This window comes from Globicephala melas, chromosome X, assembly GCF_963455315.2.
Source record: "Globicephala melas chromosome X, mGloMel1.2, whole genome shotgun sequence".
Taxonomy (NCBI): domain Eukaryota; kingdom Metazoa; phylum Chordata; class Mammalia; order Artiodactyla; family Delphinidae; genus Globicephala; species Globicephala melas.
In genome coordinates, this window is record NC_083335.1 from 123,452,762 (window position 1) to 123,473,669 (window position 20,908).

A 20,908-nucleotide genomic window follows, 5' to 3' on the forward strand; every position below is an offset into this window, starting at 1 on the left:
AAGATGCAGTCTGTCTCTCTCTATCTGTCAATGCCCATAGCCAACAGTGTTCCTTAAGATGCAGTCTGTCTCTCTCTATCTGTCAATGCCCATAGCCAACAGTGTTCCTTAAGATGCAGTCTGTCTCTCTCTATCTGTCAATGCCCATAGCCAACAGTGTTCCTTAAGATGCAGTCTGTCTCTCTCTACCTGTCAATGCCCATAGCCAACAGTGTTCCTTAAGATGCAGTCTGTCTCTCTCTACCTGTCAATGCCCATAGCCAACAGTGTTCCTTAAGATGCAGTCTGTCTCTCTCTATCTGTCAATGCCCATAGCCAACAGTGTTCCTTAAGATGCAGTCTGTCTCTATCTATCTGTCAATGCCCATAGCCAACTGTGTTCCTTAAGATGCAGTCTGTCTCTCTCTATCTGTCAATGCCCATAGCCAACTGTGTTCCTTAAGATGCAGTCTGTCTCTCTCTACCTGTCAATGCCCATAGCCAACAGTGTTCCTTAAGATGCAGTCTGTCTCTCTCTACCTGTCAATGCCCATAGCCAACAGTGTTCCTTAAGATGCAGTCTGTCTCTCTCTACCTGTCAATGCCCATAGCCAACAGTGTTCCTTAAGATGCAGTCTGTCTCTATCTGTCAATGCCCATAGCCAACAGTGTTCCTTAAGATGCAGTCTGTCTCTATCTGTCAATGCCCATAGCCAACAGTGTTCCTTAAGATGCAGTCTGTCTCTATCTGTCAATGCCCATAGCCAACAGTGTTCCTTAAGATGCAGTCTGTCTCTCTCTATCTGTCAATGCCCATAGCCAACAGTGTTCCTTAAGATGCAGTCTGTCTCTCTCTACCTGTCAATGCCCATAGCCAACAGTGTTCCTTAAGATGCAGTCTGTCTCTCTCTATCTGTCAATGCCCATAGCCAACTGTGTTCCTTAAGATGCAGTCTGTCTCTCTCTATCTGTCAATGCCCATAGCCAACAGTGTTTGTTTATTTTTATGCCAACACATTTTTCTCAAAACTCAATAAAACCTAATATATACACACATAGAAAAATTACTTTCCAATTCCATGGAATTTTTCCTTCCAGGATTTCAGGGTTTTTTTGTTTGCTTTTTCTTTTTCTTTTTGGAGCAGGAGTTGGATATTCTAAGGGCATTTTTAGAGCTGGTAGAAGCCTGTACATGGGTTTTTTTTTCAAGCCAAGGAATTAGTGGCCTGGAAGACAGGCCAACTCATTACGGGCTCTGGCCAGATTTGAAGTGGGGAAACGGAGAGAAAGAAGAAGGTTCTCTTGGCCATTTTTCCCCAAATTTAACCCTTCAAATAGGGCTTGTCCACTTGGGCCAGAAGGACACAGGCTTCACAAAGGAGAATAAAGTGGTTACACCGCGGGCATCCCGTGTCGACAGGAGACGTGGGTTGAAGAGGGGCTCCAGTAATCACAGTTCATCTAGACGACTGTTCACGGCAACAGTTGTGTGGTGTCTTTCAGTACCTGCGAAATAATACGCTCGGGAGAAGACAACGCACACACGCAGCTCAACAACTGGCCCCAGCGTGATGGGACGTGGGCGCCGACAGTGAGTAACCCCCCTGCAGGGCGGGTACCGGCCCGAGGGCCCGGGAGGGAGGGGCACCCACCGCCGGGAGGATCTGGGACTGCAGGATGAGGCTGTTGGGAAGGCCGTTCTGCCTGCTCTCGGTCGTGACCTCGGCCCACGTCACATGGAAGCCAGTCACGGGCCGCTGGACGGTGGCCTTGCTCAGCTGCCAGGAGAAGCGCCCCGTGACGTTCGTGTCCTGGACCACAAAGGAGGCCGACAGGTTCTCGGGTTTGGCTTGCACTTTGGAATGAACGTGACCTGGAGCAGCGGGAAGAGGAAGGCCGGGTCAAGGGAGGGAGAGCGCGAGAGGGGCCCTAGGCGGCAGGTACGTCCCGTGGGGTTCGGCCGGCCGCCTCGGGAGCGCGGGGTCAGAGAGTCGCCCCGGCGAGCTGTGCAGAGGCAGCCTCAGCCCTGCACCTTCGTGCCATGTGCTTCTGCTCCCTTGGGCACTACGTGGAGAGTCCTGCTTTGGGGGTGGAAGACAGAGGAAGAATGTTGGGATCTGGCGGGACCTGGCCACTTAGAGAACAGGAGAGACTGCAGTGAGACGGGTGAATATTCAAGGTACTACAAGAGTCGTCGGAAGTTACTAGAAGGCGCCCAGGGGTCTGCGTCTGAGAATAGCTGCCCCCGTTTTAGGAGAGGCTTGGGAAGGTAAAGACGGGGCGTTCGGAAAGCGTGTCGAGGTGACGCCCACGGCAGAGGGCCGGGATAAAAGTGAAATCATTTACATAAAGTGCGCCAAAGCAGAAGCAGTACACAGACCCTCGGCTTCACTTCTAAAGGGCTGACACGCCGGCAAAGGCTGTCCGCCAGAGCTGCCGCAATGAGGATGTAACGCGTGCCCTCACACGTATGTCACCTCCCAACCGGGCCGGCACGCTGCCGTTTAGAAAAGGGGTACTTCGGGTTTGTAGGCTCTTGTGAAATGCGGTCTGGCAATGTGTACAGAGTTGCCGACATCACAGCCGCAACCCTGGACGTTCGCGTGAACCGTACCTGCGTCGCGGGGGCAGCTGACGTGCTTGTGGCTTTTGCCCTTCAGAGCGGAGCACGGTGGGGTCGTAAAGAAAACGGTTTCTGCTTTCAGGCGGCCCTTTGGCCGTGTGGGTTGGACGGTCACCTTGTATTTGCAGGAAAATGCCAGATCTTGAAGAATCATGTAATTTTCCTAGAGAGAGAGAGAGAATACGCTAACGGTAAATCTCACGAGGGTACGAAATGGGCAGGAGAGGAAATCCTGCCTCCACCAAGGCTGTCTTCCTATATATGGGACGTGTGCACCACGGCTTCCATAAAAAGTGCAAAGGAGACAGGGGCCCTGCTTTCATTTATTACAACTGTGAGAGGCTCCCATGGGGTGGGACACAGCCTCCAGAACCCGACAGGACGGCAGCGCTTCCACGTCAAAGCAGCCGGCTTGCAGCCCTCACGAGCAGCCTTGGGGAGCTGGCAGCAGCGGGGCGAGGTGGGAGGCCGCGCGGTGGGTAACGCTGTAGACAGACACCTAAGTTGTCAATACAAAAAAAGCCAACTCGGGCTTCTCTGAGACATAGGCGTGCTTTAGCTGCGAGTGTTTCCTTACGGAAAGGAAGACATTCTCGAGCTGTGTATTGCCTCCCCTGCTGGGAGGGCTGTGATTGCCGCCGGCCGGAACTTTGCGATGAAACAGGATTACGAAAACCAGACTCAGCTGCGGGCGGAGAGGCTGAGGGTATAACCTTACGCTAACGGGAGAGCTGACACTGACGGGCCTAACGAGCTTGTGCGAGGATTCTTCGCCTTTGGGTGTTGGGTGTGCGTGCCCATTCTAGGGTGTGCGTGCCCTTTGGGTGTTGGGTGTGCGTGCCCATTCTAGGGTATAGTTGTCAGGGCTTCGTGTACATGTACGAGAGCTGCAGCAGGAGCATCTCTGGGACCCTTAAAGGCAGAACATCACAGGACGGGCCGTATCCTTCATTACCTGGACGAGTTGGTGGAAGTTAGGGGTGCAGCAAAGGAGATGCTGAATGATAGTGTCGTATAGAAATTCCCTGGGGGAAATGAGGCCTTTTAGGTCATTGTGCCGAGTCAAAATCCAGAAAACAATTCAGAGCTTTCGTGCCATTAAGATGAGACGCCCAGAGGCTGGCAGCGTTTCCCCTGTGTCCTGGGAGCTCCCCGCAAGCTGTGTCCTGAATGTCTGCATCTCAGGGCCCGCCCTGTGCTGACCGATGACGTGTGAGGTGGTGAAGGGCCGAGAGATGAGTGAACAGGTGACCCTGTGTCTCCCGCTCCCACCTGGTCATGGGTCCCCTTAGGGAGCCCCGTGAGGATGAGTTACCCACTGGACACACGGCCTGCACCTCTCTCTGTCCAGCTTTGTCCCCCGATCAGGTGAGTCTAGAAGCCGTTCAGAATCCGGCATTTCGGCCACCTCCTCACCTGGGTCACGCCCGAGGACGCCTCCGCCCCGGCGGATTCGTTGTGGGCACAGACTTCCGGAAACCACTGCACATGATACCGAGTGACTCCGGGATCTGTAAGGTCAACACCAATCAGCAAAAGAGAACAGTCTGCAAGTCACAGTGCACGCAGCCCCAAGTCCTGAAAGCACGACAGACCAGGAAGGAAGGACAGAGTCCTGCAGGTGATCCAGAATTGCGTACACCAGCCAGAGGAGGTGGGTCTCCCAAAATTCTGACTAGAGTCAGGGGGAAAAAGTAATAAGCCATCAAAGGAAAAGGGAATTGCAATACGAGAACCACACAGAAAAAAATAATTAGAAAAGTCATAGCAAAACGACTCCACAGAGGTCTTGAGAATAACCTCGCCACGGTGTCCACAGTCATAAATCCCCCAACGAAGGGTAGCACTCAGCAGCCGTTCTCCTATTTCCTAGGCTCTAAGAGAGACTCGTCTCAAGTCTCTGAATCCTACATTTTTCTGACGAGGCTGATGGAGAGGCTGTCAAGCCCAGGCAGGAACAAAAGCCTTTCCCTCAACTTGAAGACCTGGCCCTTCAGAGGTGCTCCATCTCGAGCCTTGCTGTGACAGGGCCCCCTCATCAGAGGATACAGGGTGAACAGCCTCCCGGTGCCTTAACAGTAAGTGCATCCTTGCAGTGAGTGTGTGCGATCGCTACGGAAACGAGGCCTGCTCTCAAAGCCAGCCCAGCATACGGGCTCCTTAATCGTTTCCACTTCCAGCTGGAGCAGCGCATTTTCTGCACGTGTCTTTACTTTGGCCGACCGAGTGGAAAAAAAGACACCGTGATGAGAAGCCGGTCACTGAGTGTGGGAAAGGAGGTCCGGGCCATCCTGGGCTTAATAATCACCCCAGTGTGTCCCCGGGTGTGAAAGGCACCGCTTCCCTGGGTGATTAGCATCTCGTCCGAATGCTCACGCCAAGTGTTTGATGGAGGTTTTCCGAGGGGAAAACTCTTGGATGAAATCGGGTGGTTCTGGTGGGAACTTGCTCTGAGCACTTTGGAACGAGAAAAGAACTTTCAATCTGAGAAAATAAACAGCAAGTGGGCACCAATGGTGTTTAGCTAAAAGGGGAACCCTCTGACTAGAGGTTTTTAACTCTTTACATGGCAGACATCAGGGGCCTTTTTTTTAAGAAAAGAATTGCACGTTATACATTTAGGCTGAAGTCAGTCATTGAGTGAATTCAAATCCTTTCTTTCAACAAGTGGTGCTGCTCTAGGCATCGCAGTGAAATAACATCCCAGGAGCAGCTGCTCTCACGCCTCTTAACTCCTAAGGGGGCTGGACAAGTAATAAAGTACATGAGTCAGGTCTCAGGTCGGAGGGAGATGAGCCTACAGCTGAACACGGAGGGCGAGAGAGGTACAGCGTCCCGACAGAGGGTTGCGACTGTCACTGAAACGCTGGCGCAGCTCACAGAGGAGCTGACCTCGCAGGGGAACCTGGAAGGAGGTTGGCACTGGGCCTGCTCGGTGTGGGTAACGGGGCAGGGCACCGTCCCACACAACTGTCTGCCACAACGAAAGCTTCTGTATGTGGTGACCCCTCGTCACCACATTGCTGCTGCAGCTGAGGAATCAAATTCTTAAGTCACTGAAATCAATTTAAAATTCAGCGGCTCCACGGGGCTCGTGGCTCCCACATCGGACGGAGTAGCAAGTTCCAAAGTCGGGCACACGGCAGGGCTGACATTCCCTGGTCCGGAGCAGCCGGGGCTGGACTCCAGTTTGCTGCACTCCAGTGCTAGGATGTGTGATTGATACCCGTGGCTCCAGGTCTCCTAAGAACCCCACACACATCTGACAGCATAACTGTGTTTCCATAAGAGGACGCGCCGAGCGACACGTCGGAGCCCTCAGCTCTCAGCTCCGCCCTGCCCGAGTCCACGCCTACTCTGGATCTGCCACCTCCGTGAAGAATTTCACCGAAGCCCAAGGCTTTCCAAGACGGCTCTGCGTTTCTACCTCCACCTGAGCTGTTCCCTGGAGGAGCTGGTGTTCCCAGCTTCCTGTCCCATGTAGATGCTTTTCAAACTCAGCGCTTCTAAAACCACACCCTTGATCCCTGCCCTCAATTGCCCTTGCGTTCAGCTTGCCTCTTATTTAATCACGCCTTTTTGTTTTCTGTATCTGTGACATCTTGCAGCCTTGCAGACCCTGCCGGGACCGCCCTCGCAGGGTGGCCGCTGCCCCGTGCAGACCAGCTGACCCAGAGCCCCTCCCCAGCACCTCCTCTGTGGGGCCCTCACACTCTGGGCCACCACCCTCGTCACCCCAGGGCCAGGTAGGTGGGGACAGCCCCTGAGCCAGAGCCAATCCTGACTAGCCAATCCTGAGACCATCTTGCCTTTCCTACTCGCCAGAGGAAAGGCTTCTGAGCACAGTTTCCTGCTTCCTGACCGACCCTGGTGCCTCCCCACGTGGCCCGAGTGGTGGGAGGGTCCAACCTCCTGGGAGCCGTGAGTAACAAACTACCTTCTCAGTGGCCGTTGTCTCTGTTGCCTTCACCAGACCCGAATAAAACCCACTCCTTTAAGACATGATTAAAATGAACAGGCTGTCTTTTAAGCAGTCCTTCATGGCACTTTTTCAGACACATACACAGCAGTCCACACTCTTCCAAGCTTAATCAAAAACTGGCATGCGTTTCTCATGCAGGTCTACACAATCGGTTCTCGTTATTCACACAAGTGAGGGTTTAGAAAATCACTGTGAATGCAGAATTAGCAAAGCCGGGATGGCTGTTTCTTGGAGAAATACAGTGTTAGTTTCCCCATGAGCTTCTGGTCACCACATTTTTGCCAGCCAGTCAATACATAATCTTATTTTATGTGTGTTTTTCTTTTTTAAAAACTTATTTAATAAAGTCATAATTAACTGTAATATTTCTTTACTTAAACAACTCTAGTTGAAATTATTTTCATGATCCTGGGTAGCAGGACAGTAAACTTCTTTTGCTTTCAGCCTCACAATAACGCCTCCACTGTACTTTTTTTTTAATCCATCACCATCTCAAAAACGACAAATTTAGACACCTCTTTTACCTTTTCGGAACTTCATCACACACTACCAAGGTGACTAGCACCTCCCAGACAGCCTCATGCATCAATCAGCAAAGGCAGCACTCCACCACTATGCTCGGGGCCACTTTAACCAGGACAAATCTCCAACAAAAAGCAAGGAAATGCAACACGACAGACCAGAAACCCACGGCGCTAGACAGACCGGGCAGAGGATGTGTCGCCAGCGTGAGAGTGGAAACGAGAGGGCGGCGTCCCCTCAGCTTCAGGTGGGAACGTGTACGTGGGACGACTCAAGCCCACAGCCACTCCCTGCACGAGCACCCCCACAAAGGACCACACAAGCGCCCCCCGGGACTGGTTAGGGGTTACAAATAAACCTTAGTGACCACACGAGTCTTCAAATACACACTCTGTGAGCATCCACTGTGTCTCCTTTCATTTTAAAATCAGTAGCATAAGGTAGCGTTTTTTTTTTTCTTTCGGTACGCGGGCCTCTCACTGCTGTGGCCTCTCCCGTTGCGGAGCACAGGCTCCGGACACACAGGCGCAGCGGCCACGGCTCACGGGCCCAGCCGCTCCGCGGCACGTGGGATCTTCCCGGACCGGGGCACGAACCCGCGTCCCCTGCCTCGGCAGGTGGACTCTCAACCACTGCGCCACCACGGAAGCCCCCTCCCTCTTCCTAAACCCCTTGCCCGCCTCGGCTTCTGTCTCAAATCTCCCCGTGTTCTCCAGCTCCTCTGGGCACTCACTTGCACCGTCCTCTGCTGCATCGCCCCTCTTTGTGCTGAAACTGGAGTTCCTTCACGCCGGTCCTGGTCCCGCTTCTCTCTAGGGGATCCCACCCTTATTTAAGGACTTATTCTGAAAGTCTCTGTCATTCTGGTCCAAGTGCTACGTTACAACTGTACGGTGTTTTACCTACAATAGTTGCTTCCAGACACCTGCTTGCAGTGACTTTGCTTAGTTGTAAACAATACTGTTAGCTTGTTTCCATATACATATTCTGGTGAATTACTAGTAAATAAGCAAGCCAGGGAGAAAAGTGCTTCTGACTAATCCTTATTTTGAATAAACAGACTAAAAAAATAATAGAAAAGATCAAAGAAACTAAAAAGCTGGTTCTTTGAAAAGATAAACAAAGTTGATAAACCTTTAGCCAGACTCATCAAGAAGAAAAAGGGAGAAGGCTCAAATCAATAAAATTAGAAATGAAAAAGGAGACGTTATAACCAACACCAGAGAAATAGAATCCTAAGAGACTACTACAAGCAACTGTATGCCAATAAAACAGACAACCTAGAAGAAATGGACAAACTCTTAGAGAGGTACAATCTCCCGAGACTGAACCAGGAAGAAATAGGAAATATGAACAGACCAATTACCAGTACTGAAATTGAAACTGTGATTAAAAAACTCCCAACGACCAGAGTCCAGGACCAGATGGCTTCACAGGCAAATTCTGTCAAACATTTAGAGAAGAGTTAATACCTGTGCTTCTGAAACCGTTCCAAAAAACTGCAGAGGAAGGAGCACATCCGAATTAATTCTGTGAGGCCACCATCACCCTGATACCAAAACCGGCCAAAGATACCACAAAAAAAGAAAATTATAGGCCAGTGCCTTTGATGAACATAGATGCAAAAATCCTCAACAAAATACTAGCGAACCAAATCCAACAGTATATTAAATGGATCATACACCATGACCAAGTGGGATTTACCCAGGGATGCAAGGATTTTTCAATATCCTCAAATCAATCAGTGTGATATACCATATTAACAAACTGAAGAGTAAAAACCATATGATCATCTCAATAGATGCAGAAAAAGCTTTTGATAAAATTCAACATCAATTTCTGATGAAAACTCTCCAGAAAGTGGGCATAGAGGGAACCTACCTCAACATAATGAAGACCATATATGACAAAACCACAGCTAACATCGTACTCAACGGTGAAAAGCTGAAAGCATTTCCTCCAAGGTCAGGAACAGGACAAGGATGCCCACTCTTGCCACTTTTATTCAACATAGTTTTGGAAGTCCTAGCAACGACAATCAGAGAAGAAAGGGAATCCAGATTGGAAAGGAAGATGTAAAACTGTCACTGCTTGCATATGACATGATACCATACATAAAAAAAGCCCTTAAGATACTACCAGAATACTACTAGAGCTCATCGGTGAGTTCAGTAAAGTTGCAGGATACAAACAATATACAGAAATCTGTTGCATTTCTACACACTACAACAAACTATCAGAAAGAGAAATTAAGGAAACAATCCCATTTACCACTGCATCAAAAAGAATAAAATACCATTCATACTCTGGTTTCTCTTCAGATCATATAAATCTTTTGCCTTTTACTAAAGATTTCTTGGAGAGGGGGAAAGAAAAATAAGAATAAGATACCTAGGAATAAACCTACCTGAAGAGGCAAAAGACCTGTACTCCAAAAGCTATAGGATGCTGATGAAAGAAACTGAAGCTGACAGAGATGGACAGTTATATCATATTGTTGGACTGGAATAATCAATATTGTTATAATAACCATACTACCCAAGGCAATCTACAGATTCAATGCAATCCCTATCAAATTACCAATGGAATTTTTCAAAGAACTAGACCAAAACATTTTAAAATGTCTGTGAAACACAAAAGACCTCAAAATAGCCCCAACAATCTTGAGAAAGAAGAACAGAGCTGGAGAAATCACAGCTCCCTGACTTCAGATTATACTACAAAGCTACAGTAAATACTAAGGTACTGGCAGAAAAACAGAAATATAGATCAATGGAACAGGCTAGAAAGTCCAGAAATAAACCCACACGCTTATGGTCAATTAATCTATGACAAAGGAGGCAAGAATATACACTGGAGAAAAGACAGCCTCTTCAATAAGTGGTGCTGGGAAAACTGAGCGGCTACATGTAAAAGAAGGAAATTAGAACATTCTCTAACACGATACACAAAAATAAACTCAAAATGGCTTAAAGACTAAAATATAAGTCATGACACCATAAAACTCCTAGGATAGAGTATTGGCAAAATATTCCCTTACATAAATCGTACAAACGTTTTCTTACGTCAGTCTCCCAAGGCAATAGAAATAAAAGCAAAAATAAACAAATGGGACCTATTCAAAATTACAAGCTTTTGCACAGAAAGGAAACCATAAACAAAATAAAAAGATACCCTATGCAATGGGAGAAAATATTTGCAAATGATGCAATCAACAAGGGTTTAATTTCCAAAATATACAAACAGCTCGTAGAGTTTAATAACAAGAAAACAATCCAATCCAAAAATGGGCAGAAGACCTAAATAGACATTTCTCCAAAGAAGACATACAGATGGTCAATAGGCACATGAAAAGATGCTCATTATCGCTAATTATTAGAGAAACGCAAATCAAAACTACAGTGACGTACCACCTCACACCAGTCAGAATGGCGATCATTAAAAAGTCTACAAATAATAAATGCTGGAGAGGATGTGGAGAAAAGTGAATCCTCCTACACTGTTGGTGGGAATGTAAACTGGTGCAGCCACTATGGAGAACAGTATGGAGTTTCCTCAAAAAACTAAAAATAGCACTACCATATGATCCAGCAATCCCAGTCCTGGGCATATATCCAGACAAAACTATAATTTAAAAAGATACATGCACCCCTGTGTTCGTAGCAGCACTACTTACACTAGCCAAGACATGACAGCAACCTAAGTGTCCATCAACAGATGAATGGATAAAGAAGATGTGGTACAAATAAACAATGGAATATTACTCAGCCATAAAAAAGAATGAAGTAATGCCATTTGCAGCAACATGGATGGACCCAGAGATTGTCATACTAAGTGAAGTAGGTCAGACAGAGAAAGACAAATATCATGATGTCACTTATATGTGAATGTAAAAAAAATTATAAAAATAAAATTACTTACAAAAAGAAACAGACTCCCAGACTTAGAAAAGAAACTTATGATTACCAGAGGGCAAAGGGGGTGGGGGAGGGATAAATTAGGAGTTTGGGATTAGCAGATACAAATGACTGTATATAAAGTAGATAAACAACAAGGTCCTACTGTACAGCACAGGGAACTATATTCAATATATTCTAATAACCTATAATGGAAAAGGATGTGAAAAAGAATAGACATACATATATGTAATACTGAATCACTTTGCTGTATACCTGAAACTAACACAACATTGTAAATCAACTAATACTTCAATAAAAAGTTCTTTTTTTGGGGGGAAAAAAGAGGGAAAGAAAAATGAAAGGACATTGATGCCCTACACTAGCTGCTTACAACAATAACCAAATCTGGGTAAAAGGTAGAGAAAGATGAAACAGTATAACTCCTAGGAGATAAGGAGAGTATCTTTGTGACCCTGGCATAAGCAAAGATTTCTTAAACAAAGAGCGGTAAGCCTCAAGGAAACAAAATGATGAACTGATAATCTCTAAAAGTAAGAACTATTAAGAATGTGAAAAAAATAAAAGTAGAAAATACTAAGATGAAACCAGCAGATGACTCATATACTCCACCTATAAAGGACTCTTGCAGGACAGGCTGGCTAAACAGTTGAAAAGTGCTTTGAAAAACAGGAGCTCCATTGCCAGTAAACTTATGAAAAGGTGTTCAACGCCTGGATGACCAGAAGAATGCAAATTCAAACGGCACTGAGCCATCACGTCACACGTACCGGAAAGGCTCAACTGAGAAAGACAGAACGTGCCTCATGGGGGAAAGCATGTGGGGCAGTGGGGACCATCTTACCCTCCTGGTGGGAATGTGCACTGGTCCAGCCACTTCGGAAATTCTCAGCATCTTCTAAAGGTCATCATCCTCTATGACCTAAGAATCCCACCCTCTGTGGGGGAATAGGTACACATGTGCATCAACAGACATGTATTCATAGGCTCTTCACAGCAGGGCCATTCTGAATAGCCCATCCCTGGAACAAACCAAATCTCCATCAACTGCTGAAAAGATCTGGACAAACCAAATCTCCATCAACTGCTGTACCAGGGACGACTATGCAGTGATATAAATGGATGAATCACGGCTTCCTGCAACAGGATGGACGGGTTTCCCACATGCAGTGTTCACTGTGAGAAGACTGATGCAAACTGTATGATTCCATCTGTATACATTCAAATACACGTAAAACAAATCTTCAATTTTAGAAGTCAGGAAATGGTGGTTACTATTCTGTGCTTAAGCTGTTTGCACCTCCCGTGTGTACATTTTCATTTCCTTACATGAGATGTGTACATTTCCAGTATTATATTAATATGTTGTTTTATTAATATGTCACATGGACATACAATTCTAATTTGAAATTGATAAATACAGTCATCCTTTGGTACCCACTGGAGAGTGGGGATTGGATCCACACCCTGGATACCAAATTCCGGGCTGCTCGAGTCCCACAGTTAGCCCTTCGTATCTGGGGGTTCTGCACGCTTGGATTCAACCAACTGCCAATCTTAAACATTGCACAAAATCCACAGTTGGTTGAATTCACAGATACAGAACCCACTGATGTGGAGGGCTTGACTGTACAATAGATCAAATAAATTTTATAATTTAATACTAACTTAAAACTATCATTAAATGTCATAATATGAATATATTAACATATAATTTTAATTTAATAATTAATATTCAATAAATAAAATTTAAATTAACATATGATAGTAATAAAACATTAACATGATTGGTAATGTTATTTTAGCTAGAGAATGAATTTCAGCAGCTTGGAAGAAAATTCTGGAACAAGAAGAGCTCCAACACCAATATCCCCAATGGCTCGTGAGCCGATACCCTGAGTGAAATAGCACTTCAGAAAAATAAGAAGAATTTTAAAAACAATTCTTGAAACAATCTATTGCTTTTTGCTTAAAATAGAGTTTATGTCTTAAAATGCACAGAAGTGATAAATATAAAAATGTATGTCAAGTAACTCTAAAAATACTAAGAGTACAGAAAACAAGGAAACAAAAGGAATTTATCCCAAAGATAAAGAGAAAAAAGAATCTATTCTAAGGGTGACTGTTCATTGCAGTATTGACTATAAGATGGAAATTCTGAAGGCAGCTAAATGTGTGATGATAGTGGAATCATTATGGCATCATATCTATCAAGGCAGCCATTTAAAAATGTTATTAAAAATACCAACAATATAGACTGCAAATTAGTATTTTATGAAAATGTGCTTTACAAACACACACATATACATATAAAACAACTGAGTGAGAAACAGGTATAGGAGACTGCTGAAAGAAAATCCAGTAAAATGCTATTTCTATGAAATGATACTGAGAAGAGAATCGGCTCTTTTATTCTATTTTCCAAATTATTTGCATTATAGGTCTTCTAATTTAGAACAAGAATTTACAGTGCAAAATAATGACTGCCTCAAGTGTTTGGGACACAAGATCAACCTTCTTAGGAAAGACATGAAGACAGGTTAATATCCCTGAAATGATCAAATGTAAGCAGCAGACTTCAGTATGGGATACAGATTCCTGGGAATCAGAGGCAACCCATTCAGGCTTCAGAAGAGCAAGGCATTTAATAATAATTTTTTTAAAAAGAATGTGTTTTGTTCAGCTACCGTTTCCTTAATATCAATAGTGTGGCTCGACGGTGACGTTTGCACAAGCACCCTTACATCACAGCGCTCTTCAATGCAAACAACAAATATAAAACTCTTAGAGGAAAACATAGGCAGAACACTCTCTGACATAAATCCCAGCAAAACCACCTCCTAGATTAATGAAAATAAAAACAAAAATAAACAAATGGGACCTAATGAAACTTAAAAGCTTTTGCACAGTAAAGGAAACCATAAACAAAATGAAAAGACAACCGACGGAATGGAAGAAAATATTTGCAAACGATGTGACTGACAAGGCATTAATCTCTAAAATATACAGACAATTCACACAGCTCAATATCATGAAAACAAACAACCCAGTGAAAAAAATGGGCAGAAAACCTAAATAGACAGTTCTCCAAAGACATACAGATGGCCAAGAGGCACATGAAAAGATGCTCAACATTGCTAATTATCAGAGAAATGCAAATCAAAACTACAATGAGGTATCACCGCACCCCAGTCAGAATGGCCATCATCAAAAAGTCTACAAACAATAAATGCTGGAGAGGATGTGGAGAAAAGGGAACCCTCTTGCACTGCTGGTGGGAATGTAAATTGATACAGCCACTATGGAGAACAGTGTGGAGGTTCCTTAAAAAACTAAAAATAGAACTACCATACGACCCAGCAATCCCACTCCTGGGCATATACCCTGAGAAAACCATAATTCAAAAAGAGTCATGTACCACAATGTTCACTGCAGCTCTATTTACAATAGCCAGGACATGGAAGCAACCTAACTGTCCATCAACAGATGAATGGCTATAGAAGATGTGGTACATATATACAATGGAATATTACTCAGTGATAAAAAAAGAATGAAATAATGCCATTTGCAGCAACGTGAATGGACCTGGAGATGATCATACTAAGTGAAGTCAGACAGAGAAAGACAAATATCATATGATGTCACTTATGTGCAGAATCTTAAAAAAAATGACACAAATGAACTTATTTACAAGGCAAAAACAGACTCACAGACTCAGAAAACAAACTTATGGTTACCAAAGGGGAAGGGTGGCCGGGAGGGATACATTGGGAGATTGGGATTGACATATACACACTACTGTATATAAAATCGATAACTAATAAGGACCTACTGTGTAGCACAGGGAACTCTGCTCAGTATTCTGTAATAACCTAAATGGGAAAAGAATTTGAAAAAGAATACACGAGTGTATGTGTAAAACTGAATCACTTTGCTGTACACCTGAAACTAACAGAACACTTAATCAACTCGACTCCAATAGAAACTAAAACTTAGCAAGAACAACAACAAGTAAACAGAAGCATCTGCCCACCTTCGGTCTTCTTCCAGTACACCTTCACTTGCAGCTGGCTGTCTTGATAGAACGGAGCTCCGATTTCCAGGAGGCGAGTGGGCCGTCGTCTTTGAAACGGAGGCTGTATTTGCATCACACTTTTCCTAGTTTTCCCAAGTTGTTCTTCTACAACAAAGCACAACATTCTGATTTACTTGTTAAAAATAAATCTGTAACCTGATAGTAATCCCAGTGTATTTCATTTCACTCTGCTAGTCATCCATATTTATTGCCTGATTTCTAAAGTAAGATGTAACGTGACTACACGTTCCTTCCAGCTCAAGTTGACGACACCTCCCCCTTCATCACACGCGCGAATGCATACCTAAAAGGAGACTGTGTACATTACACGGGATCCCCCGAACTTAAATTGGGAATCAACATACATTCACCAGCCCGGAAAGATGCTCTGATGTCAGTAACAGGTGGAAGTAGTATTTCTCACAACAGATAGACTTTTGTGCGGTTATGAAGTAAATGAAGTCGTATTAAAATACCATTTCATGAAAACAGTATAGGTAGCTTTTCACAGAAGTACCAGCATGTCATGTTCCTCCGTCTTTAGAGAGCCAGGTGAGAATTTATACGGCTTAGCAGGACGTATACCAAAAATCCCTGCCCTCAGATCTCTCCTTTACCAGTTCACTGATTTCAGAAGTTGTACGTTTAGAAATGCCGTCCTTGGAGGCAAGACTTTTCTGCTTTCAGAATTCCAAGCAGCCCTTTGAGAGAGAACAGCTTAAGCTGTATTGATTATAAAGCAGTCAGAAATGTGTTATCAAAACTTTTCCAATAGAGCTGTGAGGTCTGCATTCTTGAGAAGGTGGGAGGAAGAGGGAGAGATGAGGATGAATGCAGAGAAATGCTGACCTGCAGTGAATCAGGAGAAGGAAAGGAAAACTGAGGACCCAGAAGAAAAAGTACATCGACTGTGTACTTCTCCTTACCAGGGTGTGCCTGTCAAACCATCCATGCAATGGATCTGATTAAAAGGAATGGGATAGTTACATTAGTTGGTACTTACATTTTAGTTTAAATAATTCAAATGAATGTTTGGATAACTCTGACATTTATTAGGTTAAGGATTCTGCACCCAATAGCACTGTGTGTATGAGGGGTTCCCCATACCACCGATTCTCAGACCCCAGCGGGGTGTCCTACAGTTCAACTCAGTTGTGACAGTTTCTACCTGCAGACAGCATCAGATCCCACAGGGTAAGGGCTCAGTGCTGCAAGACTGCGCCCCCCGCCCGCTTCAGATGCGAGTCACGAGTCCAGGTTGGCAGCAGTGCTTCTGATGACCTGCTGTAGATGGGGGGGTTCCAGAGACCCCTTCCTCAGATTCAAATAACTTGCAAGAGCAATTCACAGAACTCAGAGAAAAATTTTACTTGATAGATTACCCGTTTATAATAAAAGGATATAACTGAGCAACCTAAGTGTCCATCGACAGAGGAATGGATAAAGATGCAGTACATGTATACAGTGGAATACTACTCAGCCATCAAAAAGAATGAAATAATGCCATTTACAGCCACATGGATGCCCCTAGAGATGATCATACTGAGTGAAGTAAGTCAGACGGAGAAAGATAAATATCATATGGTATCACTTAGATGTGGCATCTAAAATACGACAGAAATGAACTTATCTACAAAACAGAAACATACTCACAGACATAGAGAACAAACTTATGGTTACCACAGGGGAAAGGGGGGAAGCAGAAGGATAAATTAGGAGTTTGAGATTAAATATACACACTACTCTATATAGAAGAGATAACCAACAAGCACCTGCTGTATAGCAGAGGGAAATATACTCAATATTTTGTAATAACCTATAATGGAAAATAATCTGAACAAGAATAGGTGCATGTGTATAACTGAATCACTGTGCTGTATACCTGAAACTAACACAACACTGTAAATCAACTATACTTCAATTTAAAAAAAGAAACAACACAAAACCACAGACAACAGTAACAAAAAAGACTGTTCTAGGGATGAGGATCTATAACGTATAAAAACTTGTATAGAAATGTTCACATCAGTATTGCTTGTCATGTAAGCCCATATTTAGCTCACGTAAACAAGAACATCTGTCTTCAAAGTTTATCATGCCTAAGCATAAAATTTGATTTGGATATATGAAAAGTGAGTGGGAAAAGAAGGATCTAAGTCAGGAAGAGGCAGATGGAAGCGATGCACACGGCAGGGTGTGGGGAAAGGGGGCGGAGCTTCCACGTCTGAGGGTCTAAGGGAGCCCCTCCCCCAGCATGCGTTCACCACCGCGGAAGCTCTCTGAACCCCGTCTTTCTGGATTTTTACAGAGGCGTCATCACACAGGCGTGCTGATTAAATTACTAGCCGCTGATGGCAAACCTCCGTCCTCAGCTCGCAGGTGGAGGTGGGCGTTCTGGGGGCCAGGAATGTGCCGAGACCGGATAGCAGGAGGCGCTGCTTCCCAGCCTGCAGACGCCAGCGCAGCGAGCCTGGAGCCCAGAGGAGGGCCTGGGACGCGGAGCCCTCAGAAGGCTCCGCCCCCAAACGCATCCCTTTCTTGACACCACCCGGCGGTTAAAGAATCCTGCTGCTTACACCTAAAGCATGTTTCTTTTAAAGAATTAAAGGCTTCAGATTTTCACAAGCCCGTTTATGCTTCTAATTCCTTGAAGAACCTGTGATGGGAAGAAGTCGCCAGCAGACTACCAAGACAGTTTAGAAAACCGTGTTCAATCTCTCTGTAAATTGTCTTCCTGCTGTCTTTTATATGCCATGGAAACATTCATTTCTCATTACAGACGTAAGGACGTGTGAATATATATATATATATATATACACACACACACACATATATGTATATATCTCAAGATTGAATCTTTCCTGCTTTATTGAATATTTCCAGCACAGACACGCATGGACATGCCCCATCCCCCATGTAGGGACAGACGTGACAGTTCAGTCCTGGGAGGACGTCCTTGACTCGGAGTGTGTCCTCCACTTTCAGCAGGAAACAAAAATGGAATAAAATTCATTCCTTCACATTCTGAAGAGGTATGAGGTCTGATTTATTTATACTCTTTAATACTCCTGAAAGTTAAAAGAATTGAGTGACTATGCTATTTCTCCAGATGTCAAAACTCTGATTACCTTTTCAGATTGAGAGATTCAGAGTATTTTCTCTCCACTCCATTTTTATTTTGGAGAGCTGGAAGCATATTCCAGTTGCATGAGGCAACTATAAAAAACATTTGGAATCTGTCAACCCTGGAAATACTCCTCCTACCTCCAAAAAAGCAAGTTACATTTCCATTAAAGATAGTATTATGTCTTTCCTCCTTCAAGGGACCCTTTTATAAAACTATGAACATTCAGGCTTTGCTTGCATCGAAATATTTATCATTAATACACCTGGCACCCCGCAGACCTGGAAAAATATAATTCAAAAAATAATTTATATGCTGACATTTACTACACTCATTCCTATAAAATATAATTTCCCTTGTTTATACTATAAAGTTGTAGTTATTCCTTACTTCTAGTTGCTTCATGATGAAATATAGTGTTCTTGTAAAAGTCATATACTAGTGTTTACGAGATTATAGATCAACACTGGGTTATAAAGAACATCCTGACACGTATTCAGCTATATCCTGCCTCATCCTTTGTAAAACAGTCTCTTCTGTCGGCTACGCTGACACCCAAATAACATGTATCATGACAGGTACTTTGCACTATCACTTCTTATTTTATTTTTCTGAATCCGCAGGACAGGCATCAGTTAAAATCCTAGCATAAAGTGGCCTTTGGTAGGTTAACTGTCACGTCTCTTTATTGGTCAGGTAAAACGTTACCTCATTGTACAAGATGATTAGAAAGTGACCGTAACACTCGGCACCAGCGTCTTGCGGGAACAGGAGTTGGTTGCGTGCGCAGGTAAGAGCGGGAACAACTGACTGGTTTGCTTTCACAGGAGTTCCTGAAGCAGTGCTACAGGCCACGCCTAGGCTTCTGGAGCACTTGGGCTCTGACGGCTGCCGTGGGCACACAGGCGGACAGTCCCTGTTCTCTGACCTAGATGAGACCTTAGTTGAGCGGATGTACTTTCCAAGGGATAGGTCTAGACCCCACAGACTGGAATCTGTCGTGTGCAAAAGGAAGGACGCTTCCACCGGAGATTCCAGAGGACAGGGGAAGACACTCAGGGGTGAAGGACAGATGTGTTTGTATCTGGGGGGATCTGAGTGGCTCACTGAGAGGGAAGAATTCAGTCTATGTGATGCCTAATGGCTTAAAGTGAGAGAGAAGGGTTTGTAATCATACCCGAGAGGAAGGGAGAGGGAGCTAATTAAAGAGGATCTCACCAGGTGTGTGTGGGGAGATGCCCCAGGAAGAAGGAGAAAGCCCTAGATGTGCTCTGGAGACCCAGAGTCTGTAACAGTTGTGTCTGTGGGCTGGACCATGAAGAGATTCTCGATGACATGACTTCAACAATGGCAAGCCAAGGCTGGGTTTTCCTCTCCTTGTTCTTGGTTGTGGGCAGAAACACATATTAAATTATGGGAGTTTGCAATCCCATACCAGTCTCCAATGGGGAAGGAATGTTGTTTACTGGAAAAGCCAGGAGACTAAAAGGCAAACTTATTTTACACAGTAGAGGAAATCCCCACCACCAATAGAAAAAAAAAAAAATGGGTCTTAGGAGAAGCAGAGGTTTAAAGGGTTTTGGTTTGAGAAGACATTTGGGGAGGAAAACATGGGAAAGCAATAAAGGATGAGATCTGTGGAGACTTGCAAAGAGAAGATGTAGGTGACAGTCTTGAGAGTGGAACTCAGGAGAGTAACCTGTGATATGGTTAATATTTTCTAAAGAATATTTTGCCAGCTGTCTACAAAATGGATATTTAAGAAAGAGTGGAGACAAATATTAATTAGGAGATTACTTTATAAGAAAGGTGACAATGGGCTGAACAAGGGCAAGACTTGGACAGATCCCACACAGAATCTGAAATTAGAGTCAAAAGGACTTTCTAATGAACTGGATTTCTGAAGAGAAAGCAAAGCGAAGCATGACGAATGACCTCTATGGATGGCTTGAACAAAAGGGGGAACGGTGGGAACTTTGGGGGCAGGAGAGCCTGGGAGAGGAACGGGTGTGAGAGGGAAGTGAAGAGCTTGGTTTGGGGGTGTTGCATTCGAAGTACCTGTTGGCCATCCCAGGGGAGGTGCTGAGCATATACCTCTGCTTTCAGGGAGCATCAGCTGGGAGACACAGGGTGGCCTTCGCACGTGGACGGTTATGACACCCACGGGAGTCACTGACGTCTCCCAGGGAGGGAACTGACCCCCCCTCCACTCCCCACCCCCAAGCTGATTCTCTGCACAAATGATGCTCTCTTCCAACTCTGCGCTTGTGTGGGGTGACACGCTGTGTCCCACGGAGCACCCATTCTTCAGGACCCAGGAGGAGCGCTGTGCTCTTGGTTCCCACCGCCATGTCTGTCCGTCTGCGCCATGCTTCCCTGCAGCTCTGTGTGCAACAGACTGGTCTCTGTGTAATCATGTTGACATGTTTCTCTCCCAAATTCAACAGTAGGCGCTTTGAAGGCAGAGATGGAAATGTGTCCAGTGCTGCAGTAATGTGTGTATGAGTGTCTGCACATGTATATGTACGCATGTGCGTATACACAGAACATATATACACATATAAATGCATGGTACACGTACACTACATAACGTACAGTCTATGCAGTATATATCCTACAGTGTACGTATCTTTATACTATAATACAGTGTACAGTGATATAAGGTAGCAATTATCCCCATCATTAG

The 20,908-nt window shown here is 44.8% G+C and overlaps 2 protein-coding genes and 1 pseudogene across 7 annotated transcripts in view; 2 read left to right on the forward strand and 1 right to left on the reverse strand.

Annotated features, from left to right (window-relative positions):
- The window catches only part of LOC115842406 (uncharacterized), a 523,008-nt gene extending 504,096 nt beyond the window's left edge, over positions 1-18,912 (forward strand). For 5 of the 6 annotated variants that reach the window (XM_060292695.1, XM_060292693.1, XM_070044714.1 and 2 more), the window contains 3 exons: positions 1,465-1,570; positions 6,211-6,348; positions 17,407-18,912. In XM_060292695.1, coding sequence (XP_060148678.1) covers positions 1,465-1,570; positions 6,211-6,348; positions 17,407-17,640 — 478 coding nt within the window. In that variant the 3' untranslated portion in view covers positions 17,641-18,912. The remainder of the gene's footprint in view (positions 1-1,464; positions 1,571-6,210; positions 6,349-17,406) is intronic. The other variant, XM_060292699.2, reaches the window with a different exon arrangement.
- The window catches only part of ANOS1 (anosmin 1), a 192,454-nt gene that overhangs the window by 6,117 nt on the left and 165,429 nt on the right, over positions 1-20,908 (reverse strand). Inside the window, exons 9-12 of the mRNA XM_030837319.3 lie at positions 15,057-15,203; positions 4,019-4,113; positions 2,594-2,765; positions 1,632-1,852 (exon numbers count right to left, since the gene is read on the reverse strand). Coding sequence (XP_030693179.1) covers positions 1,632-1,852; positions 2,594-2,765; positions 4,019-4,113; positions 15,057-15,203 — 635 coding nt within the window. The remainder of the gene's footprint in view (positions 1-1,631; positions 1,853-2,593; positions 2,766-4,018; positions 4,114-15,056; positions 15,204-20,908) is intronic.
- Positions 9,408-9,498, forward strand: LOC115842424 (U5 spliceosomal RNA; annotated as a pseudogene).